Source organism: Coregonus clupeaformis, chromosome 40 (assembly GCF_020615455.1).
Source record: "Coregonus clupeaformis isolate EN_2021a chromosome 40, ASM2061545v1, whole genome shotgun sequence".
In the NCBI taxonomy this organism is placed as follows: Eukaryota; Metazoa; Chordata; class Actinopteri; order Salmoniformes; family Salmonidae; genus Coregonus; species Coregonus clupeaformis.
In genome coordinates, this window is record NC_059231.1 from 20,079,349 (window position 1) to 20,099,478 (window position 20,130).

The window sequence follows — 20,130 nt, forward strand, 5'->3', positions numbered from 1 at the left end:
GAGAAAAATGAGGATGGATCAACAACATTGTAGTTACTCCACAATACTAACTTAATTGACCGAGTGAAAAGAGGGAAGCCTGTACAGAATAAAAATATTCCAAAACATGTATCCTGTTTGCAGCAAGGCACTAAAGTAATACTGCAAAAATTGTGGCAAAGCAATTAACTTTTTGTCCTGAATACAAAGTGTTATATTTGCCGCAATTACAATAAAACACATTACTGAGTAACACTCTCCATATTTTCAAGCATAGTGGTGGCTGCATCATGTTATGGTTATGCTTGTAATCGTTAAGGACTGGGGAGTTTTTCAGGATAAAAAGAAACGGAAGAGAACTAAGCACAGGCAAAATCCTAGAGGAAAACCTGGTTCAGTCTGCTTTCCACCAGACACTGGGAGATTAATTCACCTTTCAACAGGACAATAACCTAAAGTGCAAGGCTAAATCAACACTGGAGTTACTTACCATGAAGACAGTAAATGTTCCTGAGTGGCCGAGTTACAGTTTTGACTTAAATCTACTTGAAAATCTATGGCAAGACTTAAAAATGGTTGTCTAGCAATGATCAACAACCACGATGTCAATCATGTCTTTAGGAGGCACTGTAACTAGCTTGCTTACAATTTGTGATGAGTGTGTTGTTGCAGAAATAAATATGCCTATGCTCATGGGGATGCCCTTTAAAAAATATATGTTAACACCTGTCCCCTGAAAGGTCTGTGCACGGCCAAATGTGTGTGTGTGTGTGCAAGCATGGGTTGTGAGTGAGTGGAGGATGTACGTGTAGATAGTGGTGGTGGTGGTTGAAGGTACCTGCTCTCTGATAACACTTTGTTGTGATGTTCTGGGTGGAATTTATCTGGTAGGTCCTGGCTCCTTGTTTTGCGGATTTTAGGTTTCTTGCTTCTTGTGTTTTCAATTTTTTTGATGGGTACCTCTTTCCCGTTCATTCCCATGGTTAGTTCAGGAGTGTGTCCAGTTTCTTTCAGCTCAGACTGCTGAAATCATACATTATAATGTTCAATAAATGCAGGAAACCCACATTTCACACAGTATGAGTAAAAAAAAAAGAAATGTGAGACTGAAAATATATATATATTTTTTTACAGATTACAGATGTTGTCAGAAGTGGAATCCAAAACCCACTGAAGCTAACAAAATGGTGTACTGTTCCCTTATCAATAAACATACCACAACAAGAGACTCCTGGGGGTACATCTCAGCTTTCTCTGTTTCTTGGTTTGATTTTTTCTCTTGTTTGTTTTCCTCTTGTATGTCATTATCCAATTCTTTTATTTCAGGCTCCTGCTTCAAAGCCTCAGTCTGCTGAAATTAGAGAAAAATCACATATTTTCAATAGGCATTTTCCATTAAAATGACTGAGGAAAATAACCAGGCAAAAAAGCTTTTTTTTATCGTACCTGTAGTTTAGCCTCCAAATCCATCAATCCATTACATAGTTCCTTTATCGATTCCACTATCTCATTGTGTCTGATGACAGTTTTCTCCATATACTTCTTTCCCTCCTCAGCACCTGTACATTAAACACAGTTCATACAGTCCTCAATGCCAGTGTCATGGGCGTAACTTCCACTAAGGACAGGGGTACATGTCCACCCACATTTTGAAATAGCATTTATGTACAGTAGGTTATGTAGGCATCATTTTCCTTACCCCACAAAAAGCTGACCCAGACCCTAAAAATTCTGTCTAAAGTCAAGATGGTGGTTTATTGTGTGTGGTCTGTTTCCTTACCATGCAGATGGACAGCCAGTTCTGTGATTTGGCTGATCCTCTCCTCTTGCTGGGGCACAGTGGGCCAAACAAACTTCTCAAACTGCTTGTATAGAATAGACACTGCTTCCCTGGTCTTACACTGGGAAGAGTACTTCCCTACTCTCACAATTGTAGCACTTGCTTCATCACACCAGAAGTTATACTGAAATTCAAAAGCAGAAAAATTGTGAGACAACTGCAGCAGATATTAGGCAAACACAAAATAAGCTATATCCAATTCCTTGAGATTTGTGATGATTTTTGACAAGATGTTTGATGATTTTTTTCACAAAATGTTATTTTTCACAATTGGCAAGTAGAGGGTAAACGATTTATCTTCTTAAGTTTTCTCCATCCACACCTCCTCCATAGCTTGCTGCAGCTTTACGCTCATGTCCAGATTCTGCCTGTACTCCTCCACAGTCTTGTCAAAGTCCCCCAGCTGTCTCTGTAGCTCATTCACAGCATCCTCTATCTCTCTGGGGCTACTGCCTATTAGATGCTTCTCTGTGCTGGAAGTCACTTTGACTGTAAATACCTGCATCCGTTTCTGCAATACCTGAATGAAGATAGAAAGAGAAAGAGGTAAACAAAATATACATGACCTAGGAATAATTTCAAAACCATTGAACAGCAGGGGTTGAGGGAATTGTGATTTTTTTTTTGGGGGGGCTGGGGGACGGGGGGTGTCTCACCTGTAACTTTTCAACAAAAATCTCTATCTGCTGGATTTGGTTTTTCACTGCTTTCAGGTTCCTTGACTTGTCGTTTTTCTTCATATAATTGAACTTCAAGTTGTTGAATTTCTTCTTGAGGTCCTTGAACGACTCTCTCAGCTGAAATGAAAATAATCATGATCTATTAATAACAAATGTTTTCAATCAGAATACAAAACATTTCAATCAGTTAAGACATAAAAGCCTAAAATCATCATAATTCTGTGTTTCTTATCTGCGTTGACATCTAAATCTATTGTAATTCACTCCCTTTGATACAGTTACAGAACATTGAACATGTAACATCTAACAGCACCACCAGAGATATGGAGGAGGGGGAGGGTGGCTGGTTAGTGTATCCTATTTGGCAGGAAAACAGAACAGTGTAGCAGAGCAGGGTTGGATTCAGATTCAGTCAGTGTAGGGATTATTTTGGTGAACTTAATGGCTAAGACTGGAGACGTGATTTATACTGCAGGGCCATTTCTGTCCCAGCCGACGGCTTCTGCAGTGGTGTAGAGTCTCCGAATGGCCAGCTCATGTGTCAGACCAGGACAGCTGCAGCCTAACCAGCCTCCCCCTACATCCAATTTTGGGAACCTCGTATAACTATATTTTTCCCTAGCTGAGATGGGTACATGGGGAGTCTCTGTTTTACTGCAGAGAGAGAGAGAGAGAGAGAGAGAGAGAGAGAGAGAGAGAGAGAGAGAGAGAGAGAGAGAGAGAGAGAGAGAGAGAGAGAGAGAGAGAGAGAGAGAGAGAGAGAGAGAGAGAGAGAGAGAGAGAGAGAGAGAGAGAGAGAGAGAGAGAGAGAGAGAGAGAGAGAGAGAGAGAGAGAGAGAGAGAGAGAGAGAGACAAGGCAAGAAGGGCCTTCTATACCATCAAAAGGAACATAAAATTTGACATACCAATTAGGATCTGGCTAAAAATACTTGAATCAGTTATAGAACCCATTACCCTTTATGGTTGTGAGGTCTGGGGTCCGCTCACCAACCAAGAATTCACAAAATGGGACAAACACCAAATTGAGACTCTGCATGCAGAATTCTGCAAAAACATCCTCTGTGTACAACGTAAAACACCAAATAATGCATGCAGAGCAGAATTAGGCCATTAACCCGCTAATTATCAAAATCCAGAAAAGAGCCGTTAAATTCTATAACCACTTAAAAGGAAGCGATTCCCAAACCTTCCATAACAAAGCCATCACCTACAGAGAGATGAACTTGGAGTCCCCTAAGTAAGCTGGTCCTGGGGCTCTGTTCACAAACACAAACAGACCCCACACAGCCCCAGGACAACAACAACAACAACAACACAATTAGACCCAACCAAATCATGAGAAAACAAAAAGAGAATTACTTGACACATTGGAAAGAACAAACAAAAAAACAGAGCAAACTAGAATGCTATTTGGCCCTAAACAGAGAGTACACAGTGGCAGAATACCTGACCACTGTGACTGACCCAAACTTAAGGAAAGCTTTGACTATGTACAGACTCAGTGAGCATAGCCTTGCTATTGATAAAGGCCGCCGTAGGCAGACCTGGCTCTCAAGAGAAGACAGGCTATGTGCACACTGCCCACAAAATGAGGTGGAAACTGAGCTGCACTTCCTAACCTCCTGCCAAATGTATGACCATATTAGAGACACATATTTCCCTCAGATTACAGCGATCCACAAAGAATTCAAAAAACAAACCCAATTTTGATAAACTCCCTTATCTACTGGGTGAAAAACCACAGTGTGCCATCACAGCTGCAAGATTTGTGACCTGTTGCCACAAGAAAAGGGCAACCAGTGAAGAACAAAAACCATTGTAAATACAACCCATATTTATGTTTATTTATTTTCCCATTTGTACTTTAGCTATTTGCACATTGTTACAACACTGTATATATACATAATATGACATTTGAAATGTCTTTATTCTTTTGAAACTTCTGAGTGTAATGTTTACTGTTAATATTTATTGTTTATTTCACTTTTGTTTACTATCTACTTCACTTGCTTTGGCAATGTTAACATACGTTTCCCATGCCAATAAAGCCCTTAAATTGAAATTGAATTGAAATTGAATTGAGAGAGAGAGAGAGAGAGAGAGAGAGAGAGAGAGAGAGAGAGAGAGAGAGAGAGAGAGAAGAGAGAGAGAGAGAGAGAGAGAGAGAGAGAGAGAGAGAGAGAGAGAGAGAGAAGAGAGAGAGAGAGAGAGAGAGAGAGAGAGAGAGAGAGAGAGAGAGAGAGAGAGAGATAGATAGATAGATAGATAGATAGATAGATAGATAGATAGAGTAGATGGGGAGAGAGAGAGAGAGAGAGAGAGAGAGAGAGAGAGAGAGAGAGAGAGAGAGAGTTTCAAGAAGGAAACATTAAGGAAAGGCTTTTTGTTGTCCCACGGGACTGTACCATCTCATCAAGTAGCTGGAGTTGGGCTTCCAAAAGCAATTACTGTACAGCTACTGAGCCAGACGCTACGGAGACCTAACTGAGACCTTCTGACCCATTGATAACTAATAGAACCAAATTAAATAACCTTTAAAGAACTATAAGCATACCCATCAAGAAAGACTGTAGATACAGAAGAATAATTGGATTGGTTTTCTAAAAATATTGCGCTATTTCAAGATGACAGACGACAAAGATTCCCACGCATAATAGAAATATACTGTATGTGATCGTATACAAATGTAAGCAAGGTTTGAAATGATTATGATTTATTCAAATATTATATCTGTTTGGGCTTCTTGCGGTCAATTTGCAGTCTAGAATTTATGTTCCGGACCCCTGACCATCCGCTCAAGAAAAACATTGGCCTTTAGTTTGCAGAACCAGAGCAGTATGACTCTTGAGAGCAATAGGCACTAGGCCTAGACTGTGCTACTGTAAATTGAGGGTACAGTCTGAGAGCACGATCAGATTTAAATGGAGTCTCACCCCAGCTGATGAGCAGCAGCAACTGCCCCTGCTAATAAAATGCCATCTTGTCTACTCATCCATATTTAGAAAAGGCTGTTGGCTAGTCAAATGGACGTCTAAAGTTGACATTTTTTGCATTTTAGCTAAGCCTAAACCTTTTCCTAACCTGCTACGTTAATTATCCTAACCCGCTGCATAAGTTCTCCTAACCTGCTACGAAAAGTCAATCCTGGTCAATTCTGACATAAGCTGTATCCCATCTAGTCAAAACCCACTGACCCCTACAACACATGGCCTGTCTATTTCATGGAAACTTATGGCACAGCAAAGAGAGAAAAAATACCCTTCTTTCAATTTCTTACCATTACTGCTTAATACTTACTTATGTCATTAATATTAATATTAAATACTTAGTCGTTACTATTAAGAATATATTGATCATATCATCTACTTGAATTGTAATTCAATAGAAAGTCATATTTTTTCTGAATGTATCTTCTCATTCTTTATTCATGCACAACATTTTTTTTGTAGACTGGTCTGTAAGATTACATAAGACATGATCGGAGTTAATTCCATTTCAATTCAGTCAATTCAGGAAGTAAACTGAAATTCCATGCTATTTAATAAGGCAATTGAAATTGGAATTTCAGTTTACTGTACTTCTTGAATTGACTGAATTGAAATTATTGTCACCAACTTTGAAATACAGTGCATTAGGAAAGTATTCAGACCCCTTGACTTTTTCCACATTTTGTTACATTACAGCCTTATTCTAAAATGGATTAAATAAAAAATTGTCCTCATCAATCTACGCACAATACCCCATAATGACAGTGCAAAAACAGGTATTTAGACATTTTTGCAAATGTAAAATAAAAAATAAAAAATGAATACCTTATTTACATAAATATTCAGACCCTTTGCTATGAGACTAGAAATTGAGCTCAGGTGCATCCTATTTCCATTGATCATCCTTGAGATGTTTCTACAACTTGATTGGAGTCCAACTGTGGTAAATTCAATTAATTGGACATGATTTGGAAAGGCACACACCTGTCTATATAAGGTCACACAGTTGACAGTGCATATCAGAGCAAAAACCAAGCTATGAGGTCGAAGGAATTGTCCGTAGAGCTCTGAAACAGGATTGTGTCGAGACACAGATCTGGAGAAGGGTACCACGAAATGTCTGCAGAATTGAAGGTCCCCAAGAACACAGTGGCCTCCATCATTCTTAAATGGAAGAAGTTTGGAACCACCAAGACTCTTCCTAGAGCTGGCCGCCTGGCCAAACTGAGCAATAACGGGAGAAGGGCCTTGGTCAGGGAGGTGACCAAGAACATGATGGTCACTCTGACAGAGCTCCAGAGTTCCTCTGTGGAGATGGGAGAACCTTCCAGAAGGACAACCCTCTCTGCAGCACTCCACCAATTAGGCCTTTATGGTAGAGCGGCCAGACGGAAGCCACTCCTCAGTAAAAGGCATATGACAGCCCGCTTGGAGTTTGCCAAAAGGCACCTAAAGGACTCTCAGACCATGAGAAACAGGATTCTCTGGTCTGATGTAACCAAGATTGAACTCTTTGGCCTGAATACCAAGCGTCAAGTCTGAAGGAAACCTGGCATCCCTATGGTGAAGCATAGTGGTGGCAGCATCATGCTGTTGGAATGTTGTCGTTTTCAGCGGCAAGGACTGGTCAGGATCGAGGGAACGATGAACGGAACAAAGGACAGAGAGATCCTTGATGAAATCCTGCTCCAGAGCGCTCAGGACCTCAGACTGGAGCGAAGGTTTACCTTCAAACAGGACAACGACCCTAAGCACACAGCCAAGACAACACAGGAGTGGCTTCGGGACAAGTGTCTGAATGTCCTTGAGTGGCCCAGCCAGAGCCCGGACGAACATCTCTGGAGAGACCTGAAAATAGCTGTGCAGTGACGCTCCCCATCCAACCTTACAGAGGTTGTGAGGATCTGCAGAGAAGAATGTGAGAAACTCCCCAAATACAGGTGTGCCAAGCTTGTGTCATACCAAAGAAGACTCAAGGCTGTAATCGCTGCCAAAGGTGCTTCAACAAAGTACTGAGTAAAGGGTCTGAATACTTATGTAAATGTGATATTTCTGGTTTTCTAAAACCTGTTTTTGCTTTGTCATTATGGGGTATTGTGTGTAGATTAATGAGGGGAAAAAACAATTTAATCCATTTTAGAATACGGCTGTAATGTAACAAAATGTGGAAAAAGTCAAGGGGTCCGAATACTTTCCAAAATGACTGTAACCTTTTAGCAGTGTCTGGTAAATGTCTAGGTGTGTCTAGGTATGCTCAGCCAACTGTATGGTGTCCTTAATATAGTGGGAACGGAGAAGTATGTCAACCTGTATCAGCGACATGGTGGTGTATGAAATACTGTCACATGTATTCCAAGTAATGATCCAAGCAAGGTGATATATTCATGACATATTTACGAGCGCTCTACTTTCTCTAAGGAGGCAACAGCGGCTCCCTCTGCTGGCCAGATGAAATAACCTAACCAGAAAATAATAATTATGCCCTCACTTCTCAAGTGTTGGAAAATGTGTATTATTCAGTAGAAAGGGCCTTTCTAGGGTATGTATAACCAAGCCATGTGAGGTAACAGAAACACCCTAATGAAAACAACATTTTGATTGCAGTTATTAACAATGAAAACTGATATGGTGGTGAATTAATAAGAAATGGACCCAAAAATGTATATAAAAACAGAGCATCTCAAGTTGTATAAACACTTACATACTGACAACATCGTTCACTAGATGGAGGCAGAGGACAAACACATCTTGGCTGTGCCATAAATGGTGTGTTGGAGTAAAAATAGAGTTCCATGAATAGATTTGGAACAGGAAACATGATAAAGAAACTGCTAAAGATGTGTGTGCAAACTTTAGACTAGTACCACCCACAGGCCTACATATGACATGCAGATATAATCATTATTAGGCCAAGGGAATCTCTAATAAATAGGGGATTGAGGCCCTGGTATTGAGGCCTCTTATTTGGGTTGCGCTTCCACAGCTGATATGAGAGGAATCTGCTCTCCTGACTGGAGTAACATGAGACAAATGGCAGAGACAGGAGGATGGAGGGGGAGGGAAAGAGAGAGGGAGGAGAGGGAGGGAATGTCACTTTGAATATAGACCCTCTAGAGACAAGGATCACAGTCTGTCACGCCCTGACTCAGGGGACGCTTATATGTTGAGTCAGGGTGTGTATATTCCTTGTTGTGCTTGTTCTATGTATGAGGATCTAGTATGTCTAGTTCTATGTTGGCTGGTGTGGTTCCCAATAAAAGGCAGCTGTCGCTCGTTGTCTCTGATTGGGGACCATACTTAAGCAGCCTATTGGCACTGTCTAGTTGTGGGATCTTGTTCCGTGTAAGGTTTGTTTTCTGTACTACCTTGGACTTCACGTTTCGTTTCGTTTATTGTTTTGTCGTGGTGTTTAATAGTTAAAATAAACATGTATGCATATCACGCTGCGCCTTGGTCTGACCCGTCATTCAACGAACGTGACAGAAGATCCCACCAAACAAGGACCAAGCAGCGTGCCGAGAAGGAGCAAACACCTGGAACTCAACAGGAGGTTACGTTAGTAGATGTCCTCCTCGGTTGGGGGAGAATTACGGAGGAGGAGGCCGTCCGTTATCGGAAGGCGATGAAGGAAGATGCCCAGGTAGGAGAGGAGAAACGGCGCCAACAGTGCCGACGACGGAGACCCGAGAGGCAACCCCAAGAAAAAATGTTGGGGGGGCACACGGTGTGGACGACGAGGCAGCAGGAGGCCGTGAAAGGGCGGATCTGCAGGTTAGGAGAGGAGGCCACCATGTTACGGGGGCTGTTGGCTCAGAGGGAGCAGGAGTTATTCGGTCAGAGGGAGGCGCTACAGGAGGCTAAAAGGGAGAAGGAAAAACTAGAGGCACGGCGAGAGGAGCTGGTTAGGCAGCAGAAGGAGCCAGTCCAGTCCGGCCCGTTCCTGCTCCTCGCACCAAGTCAGTGGTGCGCGTCGCCAGTCCGGCCCGGCCCGTTCCTGCTCCTCGCACCAAGTCAGTGGTGCGCGTCGCCAGTCCGGCCCGGCCCGTTCCTGCTCCTCGCACCAAGCCAGTGGTGCGCGTCGCCAGCCCGGCCCGGCCCGTTCCTGCTCCTCGCACCAAGCCAGTGGTGCGCGTCGCCAGTCCGGCCCGGCCTGTTCCTGCTCCTCGCACCAAGCCAGTGGTTTGCGTCGCCAGTCCGGCCCTGCCCGTTCCTGCCCCTCGCACCAAGCCAGTGGTGCGTGTTCCTAGTCCGGTCCGGCCCGTGCCTGCTCCTCGCACCAGACCAGTGGTGCGTTTGTCCAGTCCGGCACGGCCCGTGCCCGTTCCACCGGTGCCTGGTCCGGCACCGGTCAGCTGTTCCACTCCGGAGCCAGAGCAGTCCGCTCCACCGGTGCCTGATCCAGCTCCGGTCAGCGGCTCCACTCCGGAGCCAGAGCAGTCCGCTCCACCGGTGCCTGATCCAGCTCCGGTCAGCAGCTCCACTCCGGAGCCAGAGCTGTCCGCTCCACCGGTGCCCAGTCCAGCTCCGGTCAGCGGCTCCAGTCCAGACCATGACGTCAGCCCCTCTCCAGGTTCGGGGTCTCCCACACCAGGGTCCAGACAGGGCCTGGCGTATCGTGGGAGGAAGGAGAGGAGAAGCAGCGCGCCGAGGTCCAGACCAGACCAGGGGCGCAACAGGGAGGCGGAGAGTGAGAGGTCATCACGCCCGAGGCGGAATGCCCACCCGGCCCCTACCCTGTTATGTTTATGTTGTGCGGTCGGAGTCCGCACCTTTGGGGGGGGGGTACTGTCACGCCCTGACTCAGGGGATGCTTATATGTTGAGTCAGGGTGTGTATATTCCTTGTTGTGCTTGTTCTATGTATGAGGATCTAGTATGTCTAGTTCTATGTTGGCCGGTGTGGTTCCGAATCAGAGGCAGCTGTTGCTCGTTGTCTCTGATTGGGGACCATACTTAAGCAGCCTATTGGCACTGTCTAGTTGTGGGATCTTGTTCCGTGTAAGGTTTGTTTTCTGTACTACCTTGGACTTCACGTTTCGTTTCGTTTATTGTTTTGTCGTGGTGTTTAATAGTTAAAATAAACATGTATGCATATCACGCTGCACCTTGGTCTGACCCGTCATTCAACGAACGTGACAGAAGATCCCACCAAACAAGGACCAAGCAGCGTGCCGAGAAGGAGCAAACGCCTGGAACTCAACAGGAGGTTACGTTAGTAGATGTCCTCCTCGGTTGGGGGAGAATTACGGAGGAGGAGGCCGTCCGTTATCGGAAGGCGATGAAGGAAGATGCCCAGGTAGGAGAGGAGAAACGGCGCCAACAGTGCCGACGACGGAGACCCGAGAGGCAACCCCAAGAAAAAATGTTGGGGGGGCACACGGTGTGGACGACGAGGCAGCAGGAGGCCGTGAAAGGGCGGATCTGCAGGTTAGGAGAGGAGGCCACCATGTTACGGGGGCTGTTGGCTCAGAGGGAGCAGGAGTTATTCGGTCAGAGGGAGGCGCTACAGGAGGCTAAAAGGGAGAAGGAAAAACTAGAGGCACGGCGAGAGGAGCTGGTTAGGCAGCAGAAGGAGCCAGTCCAGTCCGGCCCGTTCCTGCTCCCCGCACCAAGCCAGTGGTGCGTGTTCCCAGTCCGGCCCGGCCCGTTCCTGCTCCTCGCACCAAGTCAGTGGTGCGCGTCGCCAGTCCGGCCCGGCCCGTTCCTGCTCCTCGCACCAAGCCAGTGGTGCGCGTCGCCAGCCCGGCCCGGCCCGTTCCTGCTCCTCGCACCAAGCCAGTGGTGCGCGTCGCCAGTCCGGCCCGGCCTGTTCCTGCTCCTCGCACCAAGCCAGTGGTTTGCGTCGCCAGTCTGGCCCTGCCCGTTCCTGCCCCTCGCACCAAGCCAGTGGTGCGTGTTCCTAGTCCGGTCCGGCCCGTGCCTGCTCCTCGCACCAGACCAGTGGTGCGTTTGTCCAGTCCGGCACGGCCCGTGCCCGTTCCACCGGTGCCTGGTCCGGCACCGGTCAGCTGTTCCACTCCGGAGCCAGAGCAGTCCGCTCCACCGGTGCCTGATCCAGCTCCGGTCAGCTGCTCCACTCCGGAGCCAGAGCAGTCCGCTCCACCGGTGCCTGATCCAGCTCCGGTCAGCTGCGCCACTCCGGAGCCAGAGCAGTCCGCTCCACTGGGGTTTAGTCCAGCTCCGGTCAGCGGCTCCACTCCGGAGCCAGAGCAGTCCGCTCCACCGGTGCCTGATCCAGCTCCGGTCAGCGGCTCCACTCCGGAGCCAGAGCAGTCCGCTCCACCGGTGCATAGTCCAGCTCCGGTCAGCGGCTCCAGTCCAGACCATGACGTCAGCCCCTCTCCAGGTTCGGGGTCTCCCACACCAGGGTCCAGACAGGGCCTGGCGTATCGTGGGAGGAAGGAGAGGAGAAGCAGCGCGCCGAGGTCCAGACCAGACCAGGGGCGCAACAGGGAGGCGGAGAGTGAGAGGTCGTCACGCCCGAGGCGGAATGCCCACCCGGCCCCTACCCTGTTATGTTTATGTTGTGCGGTCGGAGTCCGCACCTTTGGGGGGGGGGTACTGTCACGCCCTGACTCAGGGGACGCTTATATGTTGAGTCAGGGTGTGTATATTCCTTGTTGTGCTTGTTCTATGTATGAGGATCTAGTATGTCTAGTTCTATGTTGGCCGGTGTGGTTCCCAATCAGAGGCAGCTGTTGCTCGTTGTCTCTGATTGGGGACCATACTTAAGCAGCCTATTGGCACTGTCTAGTTGTGGGATCTTGTTCCGTGTAAGGTTTGTTTTCTGTACTACCTTGGACTTCACGTTTCGTTTCGTTTATTGTTTTGTCGTGGTGTTTAATAGTTAAAATAAACATGTATGCATATCACGCTGCGCCTTGGTCTGACCCGTCATTCAATGAACGTGACACAGTCCTAAAAGCCCCAAGCTTGAGCTCTTGATCTGGTCCCTGTGTTTGATAAATTGAGCTCTTGATAAGGGGCCTGTGCTAGATAAATTGTGCTCTTGATCTGGGGCCTGTGTTAGATAAATTTAGCTCTTGATCTGGGGCCTGGGTTAGATCAATTGTGTTCTTGATCTGGGGCCTGGGTTGGATAAATTGAGCTCTTGATCTGGGACCTGGGTTAGATCAATTGAGCTCTTGATCTGGGACCTGGGTTAGATAAATTGAGCTCTTGATCTGGGACCTGTGTTAGATAAATTGAACTCTTGATCTGGGGCCTGGGTTAGATGAATTGTGGTGCATAACCCTGTTCCTGGAGAGCTACCGTCCTGTAGGTTTTCACTCCAACCCTAATCTAGCGCAGCTGATACTAATAATTAGCTGGTTGAATCAGGTTAGCTATAACTCGGGATGTAGCTCTCCAGGAACAGGATTAGAGTTAAAACCTACAGGAGGGTAGCTCTCCAGGAACAGGGTTGGAGTTAAAACCTACAGGAGGGTGGCTCTCCAGGAACAGGGTTGGAGTTAAAACCTACAGGAGGGTAGGTCTCCAGGAACAGGGTTGGAGTTAAAACCTACTGGAGGGTAGCTCTCCAGGAACAGGGTTGGAGTTAAAACCTACAGGAGTGTAGCTCTCCAGGAACAGGGTTGGAGTTACAACCTACAGGAGGGTAGCTCTCCAGGAACAGGGTTGGAGTTAAAACCTACAGGAGTGTAGCTCTCCAGGAACAGGGTTGGAGAGCCCTGACCTACACTAATAGACTAATTGATATAAAGCCAAAGGGTTGTTTCACCATCCAACCTTAGTGATCTCCTCCTTGAAGCTGTGTGTGTGTGTGTGTGTGTGTGTGTGTGTGTGTGTGTGTGTGTGTGTGTGTGTGTGTGTGTGTGTGTGTGTGTGTGTGTGTGTGTGTGTGTGTGTGTGTGTGTGTGTGTGAGCGAGAGAGGGTTTGACCTCAGATCAATTGAGCTCTTGATCTGGGACCTGGGTTAGATAAATTGAGCTCTTGATCTGGGACCTGTGTTAGATAAATTGAACTCTTGATCTGGGGCCTGGGTTAGATACATTGGGGTGCATAACCCTGTTCCTGGAGAGCTACCGTCCTGTAGGTTTTCACTCCAACCCTAATCTAGCACACCTGATACTAATAATTAGCTGGTTGAATTAGGTTAGCTATAACTCGGGTTGTAGCTCTCCAGGAACAGGGTTGGAGTTAAAACCTATGGGAGGGTAGCTCTCCAGGAACAGGGTTGGAGTTAAAACCTACGGGAGGGTAGCTCTCCAGGAACAGGGTTGGAATTAAAACCTACGGGAGGGTAGCTCTCCAGGAACAGGGTTTGGAGTTAAAACCTACAGCAGGGTAGGTCTCCAGGAACAGGGTTGAAGTTAAAACCTACAGGAGGGTAGCTCTCCAGGAACAGGGTTGGAGTTAAAACCTACAGGAGGGTAGCTCTCCATGAACAGGGTTGGAGTTAAAACCTACAGGAGGGTAGCTCTCCAGGAACAGGGTTGGAGTTAAAACTTACAGGAGTGTAGCTCTCCAGGAACAGGGTTGGAGAGCCCTGACCTACACTAATAGACTAATTGATATAAAGCCAAAATGTTGTTTGTCCAACCTTAGTGATCTCCTCCTTGAAGCTGTGTGTGTGTGTGTGTGTGTGTGTGTGTGTGTGTGTGTGTGTGTGTGTGTGTGTGTGTGTGTGTGTGGCGAGAGAGAGAGAGAGAGAGGGTTTCACCTCAGTGATCTCCTCCTTGAAGACACAGTAGTACATGTTGCTGATGAGGCTCTCTTCACACCTGTTGGCCTCAGCACTCCAGTTCACACAGCCTCTCTCCAGTCTCTCCAGACGCTCCTGCAGACGCTGCACAGAGAAACCTGAGGCATGCTGGGATGGCAGGAGAGAAAATGTTTGTATCATAGGATAATGATCAGGAAATGTAACAATCTTCAAAAGTATACTTCTAAACTCAGCAAAAAAAGAAACGTCCCTTTTTCACGACCCTGTCTTTTAAAGATAATTCGTAAAAAATCCAAATAACTTCACAGATCTTCATTGTAAAGGGTTTAAACACTGTTTCACATGCTTGTTCAAGGAACCATAAACAATTAATGAACATGCACCTGTGGAACGGTCGTTAAGACAATAACAGCTTACAGACGGTAGGCAATTAAGGTCACAGTTATGAAAACTTAGGACGCTAAAGAGGCCTTTCTACTGACTCTGAAAAACACCAAAAGGAAGATGCCCACGGTCCCTGCTCATCTGCGTGAATGTGCCTTAGGTATGCTGCAAGGAGACATGAGGACAGCAGATGTGGCCAGGGCAATAAATTGCAATGGAGACAGGACGGACAGCTGATCGTCCTCGCAGTGGCAGACCACGTGTAACAACACCTGCACAGGATCGGTACATCCGAACATCACACCTGCGGGACAGGTACAGGATGGCAACAACAATTGCCCGAGTTACACCAGGAACGCACAATCCCTCTATCAGTGCTCAGACTGTCCGCAATAGGCTGAGAGCGGCTGGACTGAGGGCTTGTTGGCCTGTTGTAAGGCAGGTCCTCACCAGACATCACCGGCAACAATGTCGCCTATGGGCACAAACCCACCGTCGCTGGACCAGACAGGACTGGCAAAAAGTGCTCTTCACTGACGAGTCGCAGTTTTGTCTCACCAGGGGTGATGGTCGGATTCGCGTTTATCGTCGAAGAAATGAGCGTTACATCCTCCTCCCTCATGTGGTACCCTTCCTGCAGGCTCATCCTGACATAACCCTCCAGCATGACAATGCCACCAGCCATACTGCTCGTTCTGTACGTGATTTCCTGCAAGACAGGAATGTCAGTGTTCTGCCATGGTCAGCGAAGAGCCCGGATCTCAATCCCATTGAGCACGTCTGGGACCTGTTGGATCGGAGTGTGAGGGCTAGGGCCATTCCCCCAAGAAATGTCCAGGAACTTGCAGGTGTCTTGGTGGAAGAATGGGGTAACATCTCACAGCAGGAACTGGCAAATCTGGTGCAGTCCATGAGGAGGAGATGCACTGCAGTACTTATTGCAGCTGGTGGCCACACCAGATACTGACTGTTACTTTTTATTTTGACCCCCCCTTTGTTCAGTGACACATTATACAATTTCTGTTAGTCACATGTCTGTGGAACTTGTTCAGTTTATGTCTCAGTTGTTGAATCTTGTTATGTTCATACAAATATTTACACATGTTAAGTTTGCTGAAAATAAACGCAGTTGACAGTGAGAGGACATTTCTTTTTTTGCTGAGTTTATTTATTATTTATTATTTCATTGGTATGCATTGTGCCTGTGAAAAAAAAAGTAAAGTTTTAAAAAAAGTAAAGTCCAGCACTTGGTGCAAGGGGAGTGCAAACATGCTCTCAGGGTCAAGACAAACAAACAACAGCGGTGAATGATGAGGTGTTGCCTTGCAGTCGCACCGACAGTGTTACTGAGAGATGGCCAACTTGTACAGGTGTCTGACGTGGCTGTGTGTGTGTGTGTGTCTTCTCACCGACTGTTGTACAGTGTTGCTGATATCTCCTCCCAGAGAGATAGCCAGCTTGTATAGGTGTCTGACGTGACTCTGTCTGTCCTGGTGTTGGATCAGCTGGATCTTAGCCTGGCTCGTCTCACTGAACCCCGTCACAGGCTCCAACATTAACAGCTTATCCAGCTGGGGACAAAACAATGAACCAATTAGGAGGCTGTTTATTTATTGCTATGATCCGAATCTATGTGTGTTTAATGATGTTTGCATATCACCAGCTGTTCAAGAATTGATTATAAAATTAGTAAGTAATGAGGTCTATTAGTGTCTTCTGTGTTATCTTGTCTGGGAAACCTGCAAAGCATGCAAAGTATTAATCTCTTATGGTACATTTCTGGCTGAAAAGGTCTGCGAGGAATCTCCAGGGTATCTCTTAACTGATATCCTGTGTTCTTTGGTGTCTACAGAAAAGCTAGATAGGTAAGTAACTCTCTGATAGTTACAATATTTATGTGACATTTCAATCTGAAAATGTCTGTGAAGGGCAGGGAGCTTTGATCTATTCTAAACTGATCCCATGTGTTCTCTCAAACACACAGCAAATATAGTTTTCCATGCCAGACCCAGACACAATGACTCTGAAGAGACTATAGCAAAGATAACACCCTCCCTGATATTTACAGAATGTAAGACTATGGGTGCGTCCCAAATTTCACCCTATTCCCTATATAGTACACCTTATGAGCCCTGGTCAAAAGTAGTGCACTATTCCATTGGGAATAGGGCGGTACACAACCCGCACACTTAGACTATGTGTTGTTACCTCGTCATAGAGCTGGTGGAACTTCACGGCCATGTTGAGGACAGACTCATACTCTTTGATTTTATTTTTCACTCTCTGATGAAGGTGAAGCATCTCTGTGACTTTCTCACTCTTCTCTTTGATAGGAATTCCTTTCAGCGCCAACAGTTCTGATGTCTTCACCATGTATTCTACCTCTGCATTCAACTGCTACAGGGGACATACAGTAAATAGAGATATAGTAGAATAATAATGCATATTTACCTATAGGATATCACATAATGGACCAGAACACAAATGTAGGCATGGTGTCATGCTACTTAGAGCCCCTGTAAAGATACTGTATAGATAAGGTCAAGTGTATACTAACTAACTACTAACACAGACTATTGGTACTATTGTAAAAGTATTATACATAATCAGACATAATAATGTTGTGATTTCTTCTACCTACTGTGTATGACATGCCAATAGGCTACAGTTCTTACCAGAAACTGGGGCTTAGCTAGGTTAAAGTTCTCCAGTAGCTTGGACACAGTCTGAAGATCACTTCCCAGATCTACTTTAGAGGTCGGGACAAGAACCTCCTCTACATTCTTTAGGTCATGAACAGTCTGTAAAAAAAAACTCAATAAAAAAAAAATAACACTTCTGTTCCAACATTGTATTCAGGGGGTTGTCTTAACACTAAATGAGATTGCACTTATGATAAATTGAGAATACATTTGTTGTGATTCAGGATATAGAGTACCAGTCAAAAGTTTGGATACACCTACTCATTCAAGGGATTTTCGTTATTTTTACTATTTTCTACATTGTAGAATAATAGTGAAGACATCAAAACTATGAAATAACACATATGGAATCATGTAGTAACCCAAAAAGTGTTAAACAAATGAAAATATATTTTATATTTGAGATTCTTCAAAGTAGCCACCCTTTGCCTTGATGACAGCTTTGCACACTCTTGGCATTCTCTCAACCAGCTTCAAGAGGAATGCTTTTCCAACAGTCTTGAAGGAGTTCCCAAATATGCTGAGCACTTGTTGGCTGCTTTTCCATACCATCTCAATTGGGTTGAGGTCGGGTGATTGTGGAGGCCAGGTCATCTGATTCAGCACTCAATCACTCTCCTTCTTGGTCAAATAGACCTTACACAGCCTGGAGGTGTGTTTGGGTCATTGTCCTGTTGAAAAACAAATGATAGTCCCACTAAGCACAAACCAGATGGGATGGCGTATCGCTGCAGAATGCTGTGGTGGCCATGCTGGTTAAGTGTGCCTTGAATTCTAAATAAATCACTGACAGTGTCACCAGCAAAGCAACCCCACACCATAACACCTCCTCCTCCATGCTTCATGGTGGGAACCACACATGCGGTGATCATCCGTTCACGTACTCTGCGTCTCACAAAGACACGGCGGTTGGAACCAAAAATCTCAAATTTGGACTCATCGGACCAAAGGACAGATTTCCACCGGTCTAAAGTCCATTGCTCGTGTTTCTTGGCCCAAGCAAGTATCTTCTTCTTATTGGTGTCCTTTAGTAGTGGTTTCTTTGCAGCAATTCGACCATGAAGGCCTGATTTTAGGATGTCTTAAAGTAATGATGGACTGTCGTTTCTATTTGCTTATTTGAGCAGACTGGCCAATAAAAAGAAAATATTAAGATGGGCAGTCTGAGATATGGCTTTTTCTTTGCAACTCTGCCTAGAAGGTCAGCATCCCGGAGTCGCCTCTTCACTGTTGACGTTGAGACTGGTGTTTTGAGGGTACTATTTAATGAAGCTGCTAGTAGAGGACCTGTGAGGCGTCTGTTTCTCAAACTAGAAACTGTAATGTATTTGTCCTCTTGCTCAGTTGTGCACCGAGGCCTCCCACTCCTCTTTCTATTCTGGTTAGAGCCAGTTTGCGCTGTTCTGTGAAGGGAGTAGTACACAGCGTTGTACGAGATCTTCAGTTTCTTGGCAATTTCTCGCATGGAATAGCCTTCATTTCTCAGAACAAGAATAGACTGACGAGTTTCAGAAGAAAGTTATTTGTTTCTGGCCATTTTGAGCCTGTAATCGAACCCACAATTGCTGATGCTCCAGATACTCAACTAGTCTCAAGAAGGCCAGTTTTATTGCTTCTTTAATCAGCACAACAGTTTTCAGCTGTGCTAACATAATTGCAAAAGGGTTTTCTAATGATTAATTAGCCTTTTAAAATGATAAACTTGGATTAGCAAACACAACGTGCCATTGGAACACAGGACTGATGGTTGCTGATAATGGGCCTCTGTACGCCTATGTCGATATTCCATAAAAAATCAGCCGTTTCCAGCTACAATAGCCATTTACAACATTAACAATGTCTACACTGTATTTCTGATTTTACGTTATTTTAAATGGACAGAAAAATTGCTTTTCTTTCGAAAACAAGGACATTTCTAAGTGACCCCAAACTTTTGAACGGTAGTGTACATTATATATACTTATTTGTATTGTACCTTTTTCAGTTGTTCTTTGTATTTCTTCAACTGTTTCTTGACGGACTTCATCTGACTGACGTGGAGCTGCCAGGAGGTCCAGAGGTCTGACAGATCCACCTTCTTCTTGTTCAGCTCCTCCATGGTCTTCTCCACCACACCGATGGCTGCGCTCACATTCAGATTCAGGTTCTCACTCACCTGACAATGTCAACATAAAGAATCCATTGGTATCAGGTACTGGATCTTATCTGTATCCTACAGCCCTTACGAAGGGCTCCTGGATGTTGGCGGAAGTTATTATTCCAAAGCAATGCTAACCATACTTATATGAAAATGCAATAATCAATGGTTGTAAGGTTTGTCTAATTTTGGCATGACCTCTGTTTTGGCATCATTTAGTTTTAAAAAGCAAAAAACTCCACAGTCAGGAACTTGCTGTTACGTTTGTCCCCCACGCTGTCATTTGAACCCAGAATCCAAAACATCACCAAGTCAGCCTTCTTCCACCTCAAAAACATCTCACGACTCAGACCCTCTCGCACTGAACCCACTGCTGAAACCCTGTTTAGTTCACCTCCCTGGTTAGTCTGTCCTTATATTTTGTGTACTTTTATATACTTGCTTATTTTAATGTGTGATTGTATTGCTTTTTATCCTGCTGATTATCTTGTGTATGTAAAGTGACTTGGGTGTCTTGAAAAGCGCTTAAAATAAAATGTATTATTATTACTTGTTAATTCTAAGATATACAGTGCATTCGGAAAGTATTCAGCCCCCTTGACTTTTTCCACATTTTGTTACGTTACAGCCTTATTTTAAAATTGATTAAATTGTTTTTTTCCCCTCATAAATCTACACACAATACCTCATAATGACAAAGCAAAAACAGTTTGTAGACATTTTTGCACATTCAT

The 20,130-nt window shown here is 45.2% G+C and overlaps 1 protein-coding gene across 3 annotated transcripts in view; it reads right to left on the bottom strand.

Annotated features, from left to right (window-relative positions):
• LOC121555071 (coiled-coil domain-containing protein 141) overlaps nt 1-20,130 on the bottom strand; it is a 70,593-nt gene that overhangs the window by 21,788 nt on the left and 28,675 nt on the right. Inside the window, exons 13-23 of one of the 3 annotated variants that reach the window (XM_041868856.2) lie at nt 19,235-19,414; nt 17,233-17,358; nt 16,766-16,954; nt 15,967-16,128; nt 14,171-14,320; nt 2,476-2,616; nt 2,142-2,339; nt 1,760-1,943; nt 1,426-1,538; nt 1,196-1,327; nt 818-1,002 (exon numbers count right to left, since the gene is read on the bottom strand). In XM_041868856.2, coding sequence (XP_041724790.2) covers nt 818-1,002; nt 1,196-1,327; nt 1,426-1,538; nt 1,760-1,943; nt 2,142-2,339; nt 2,476-2,616; nt 14,171-14,320; nt 15,967-16,128; nt 16,766-16,954; nt 17,233-17,358; nt 19,235-19,414 — 1,760 coding nt within the window. Of the gene's footprint in view, nt 1-817; nt 1,003-1,195; nt 1,331-1,425; nt 1,539-1,759; nt 1,944-2,141; nt 2,340-2,475; nt 2,617-14,170; nt 14,321-15,966; nt 16,129-16,765; nt 16,955-17,232; nt 17,359-19,234; nt 19,415-20,130 lie in introns of all 3 variants that reach the window. The other 2 variants (XM_041868857.2, XM_041868855.2) reach the window with 2 other exon arrangements.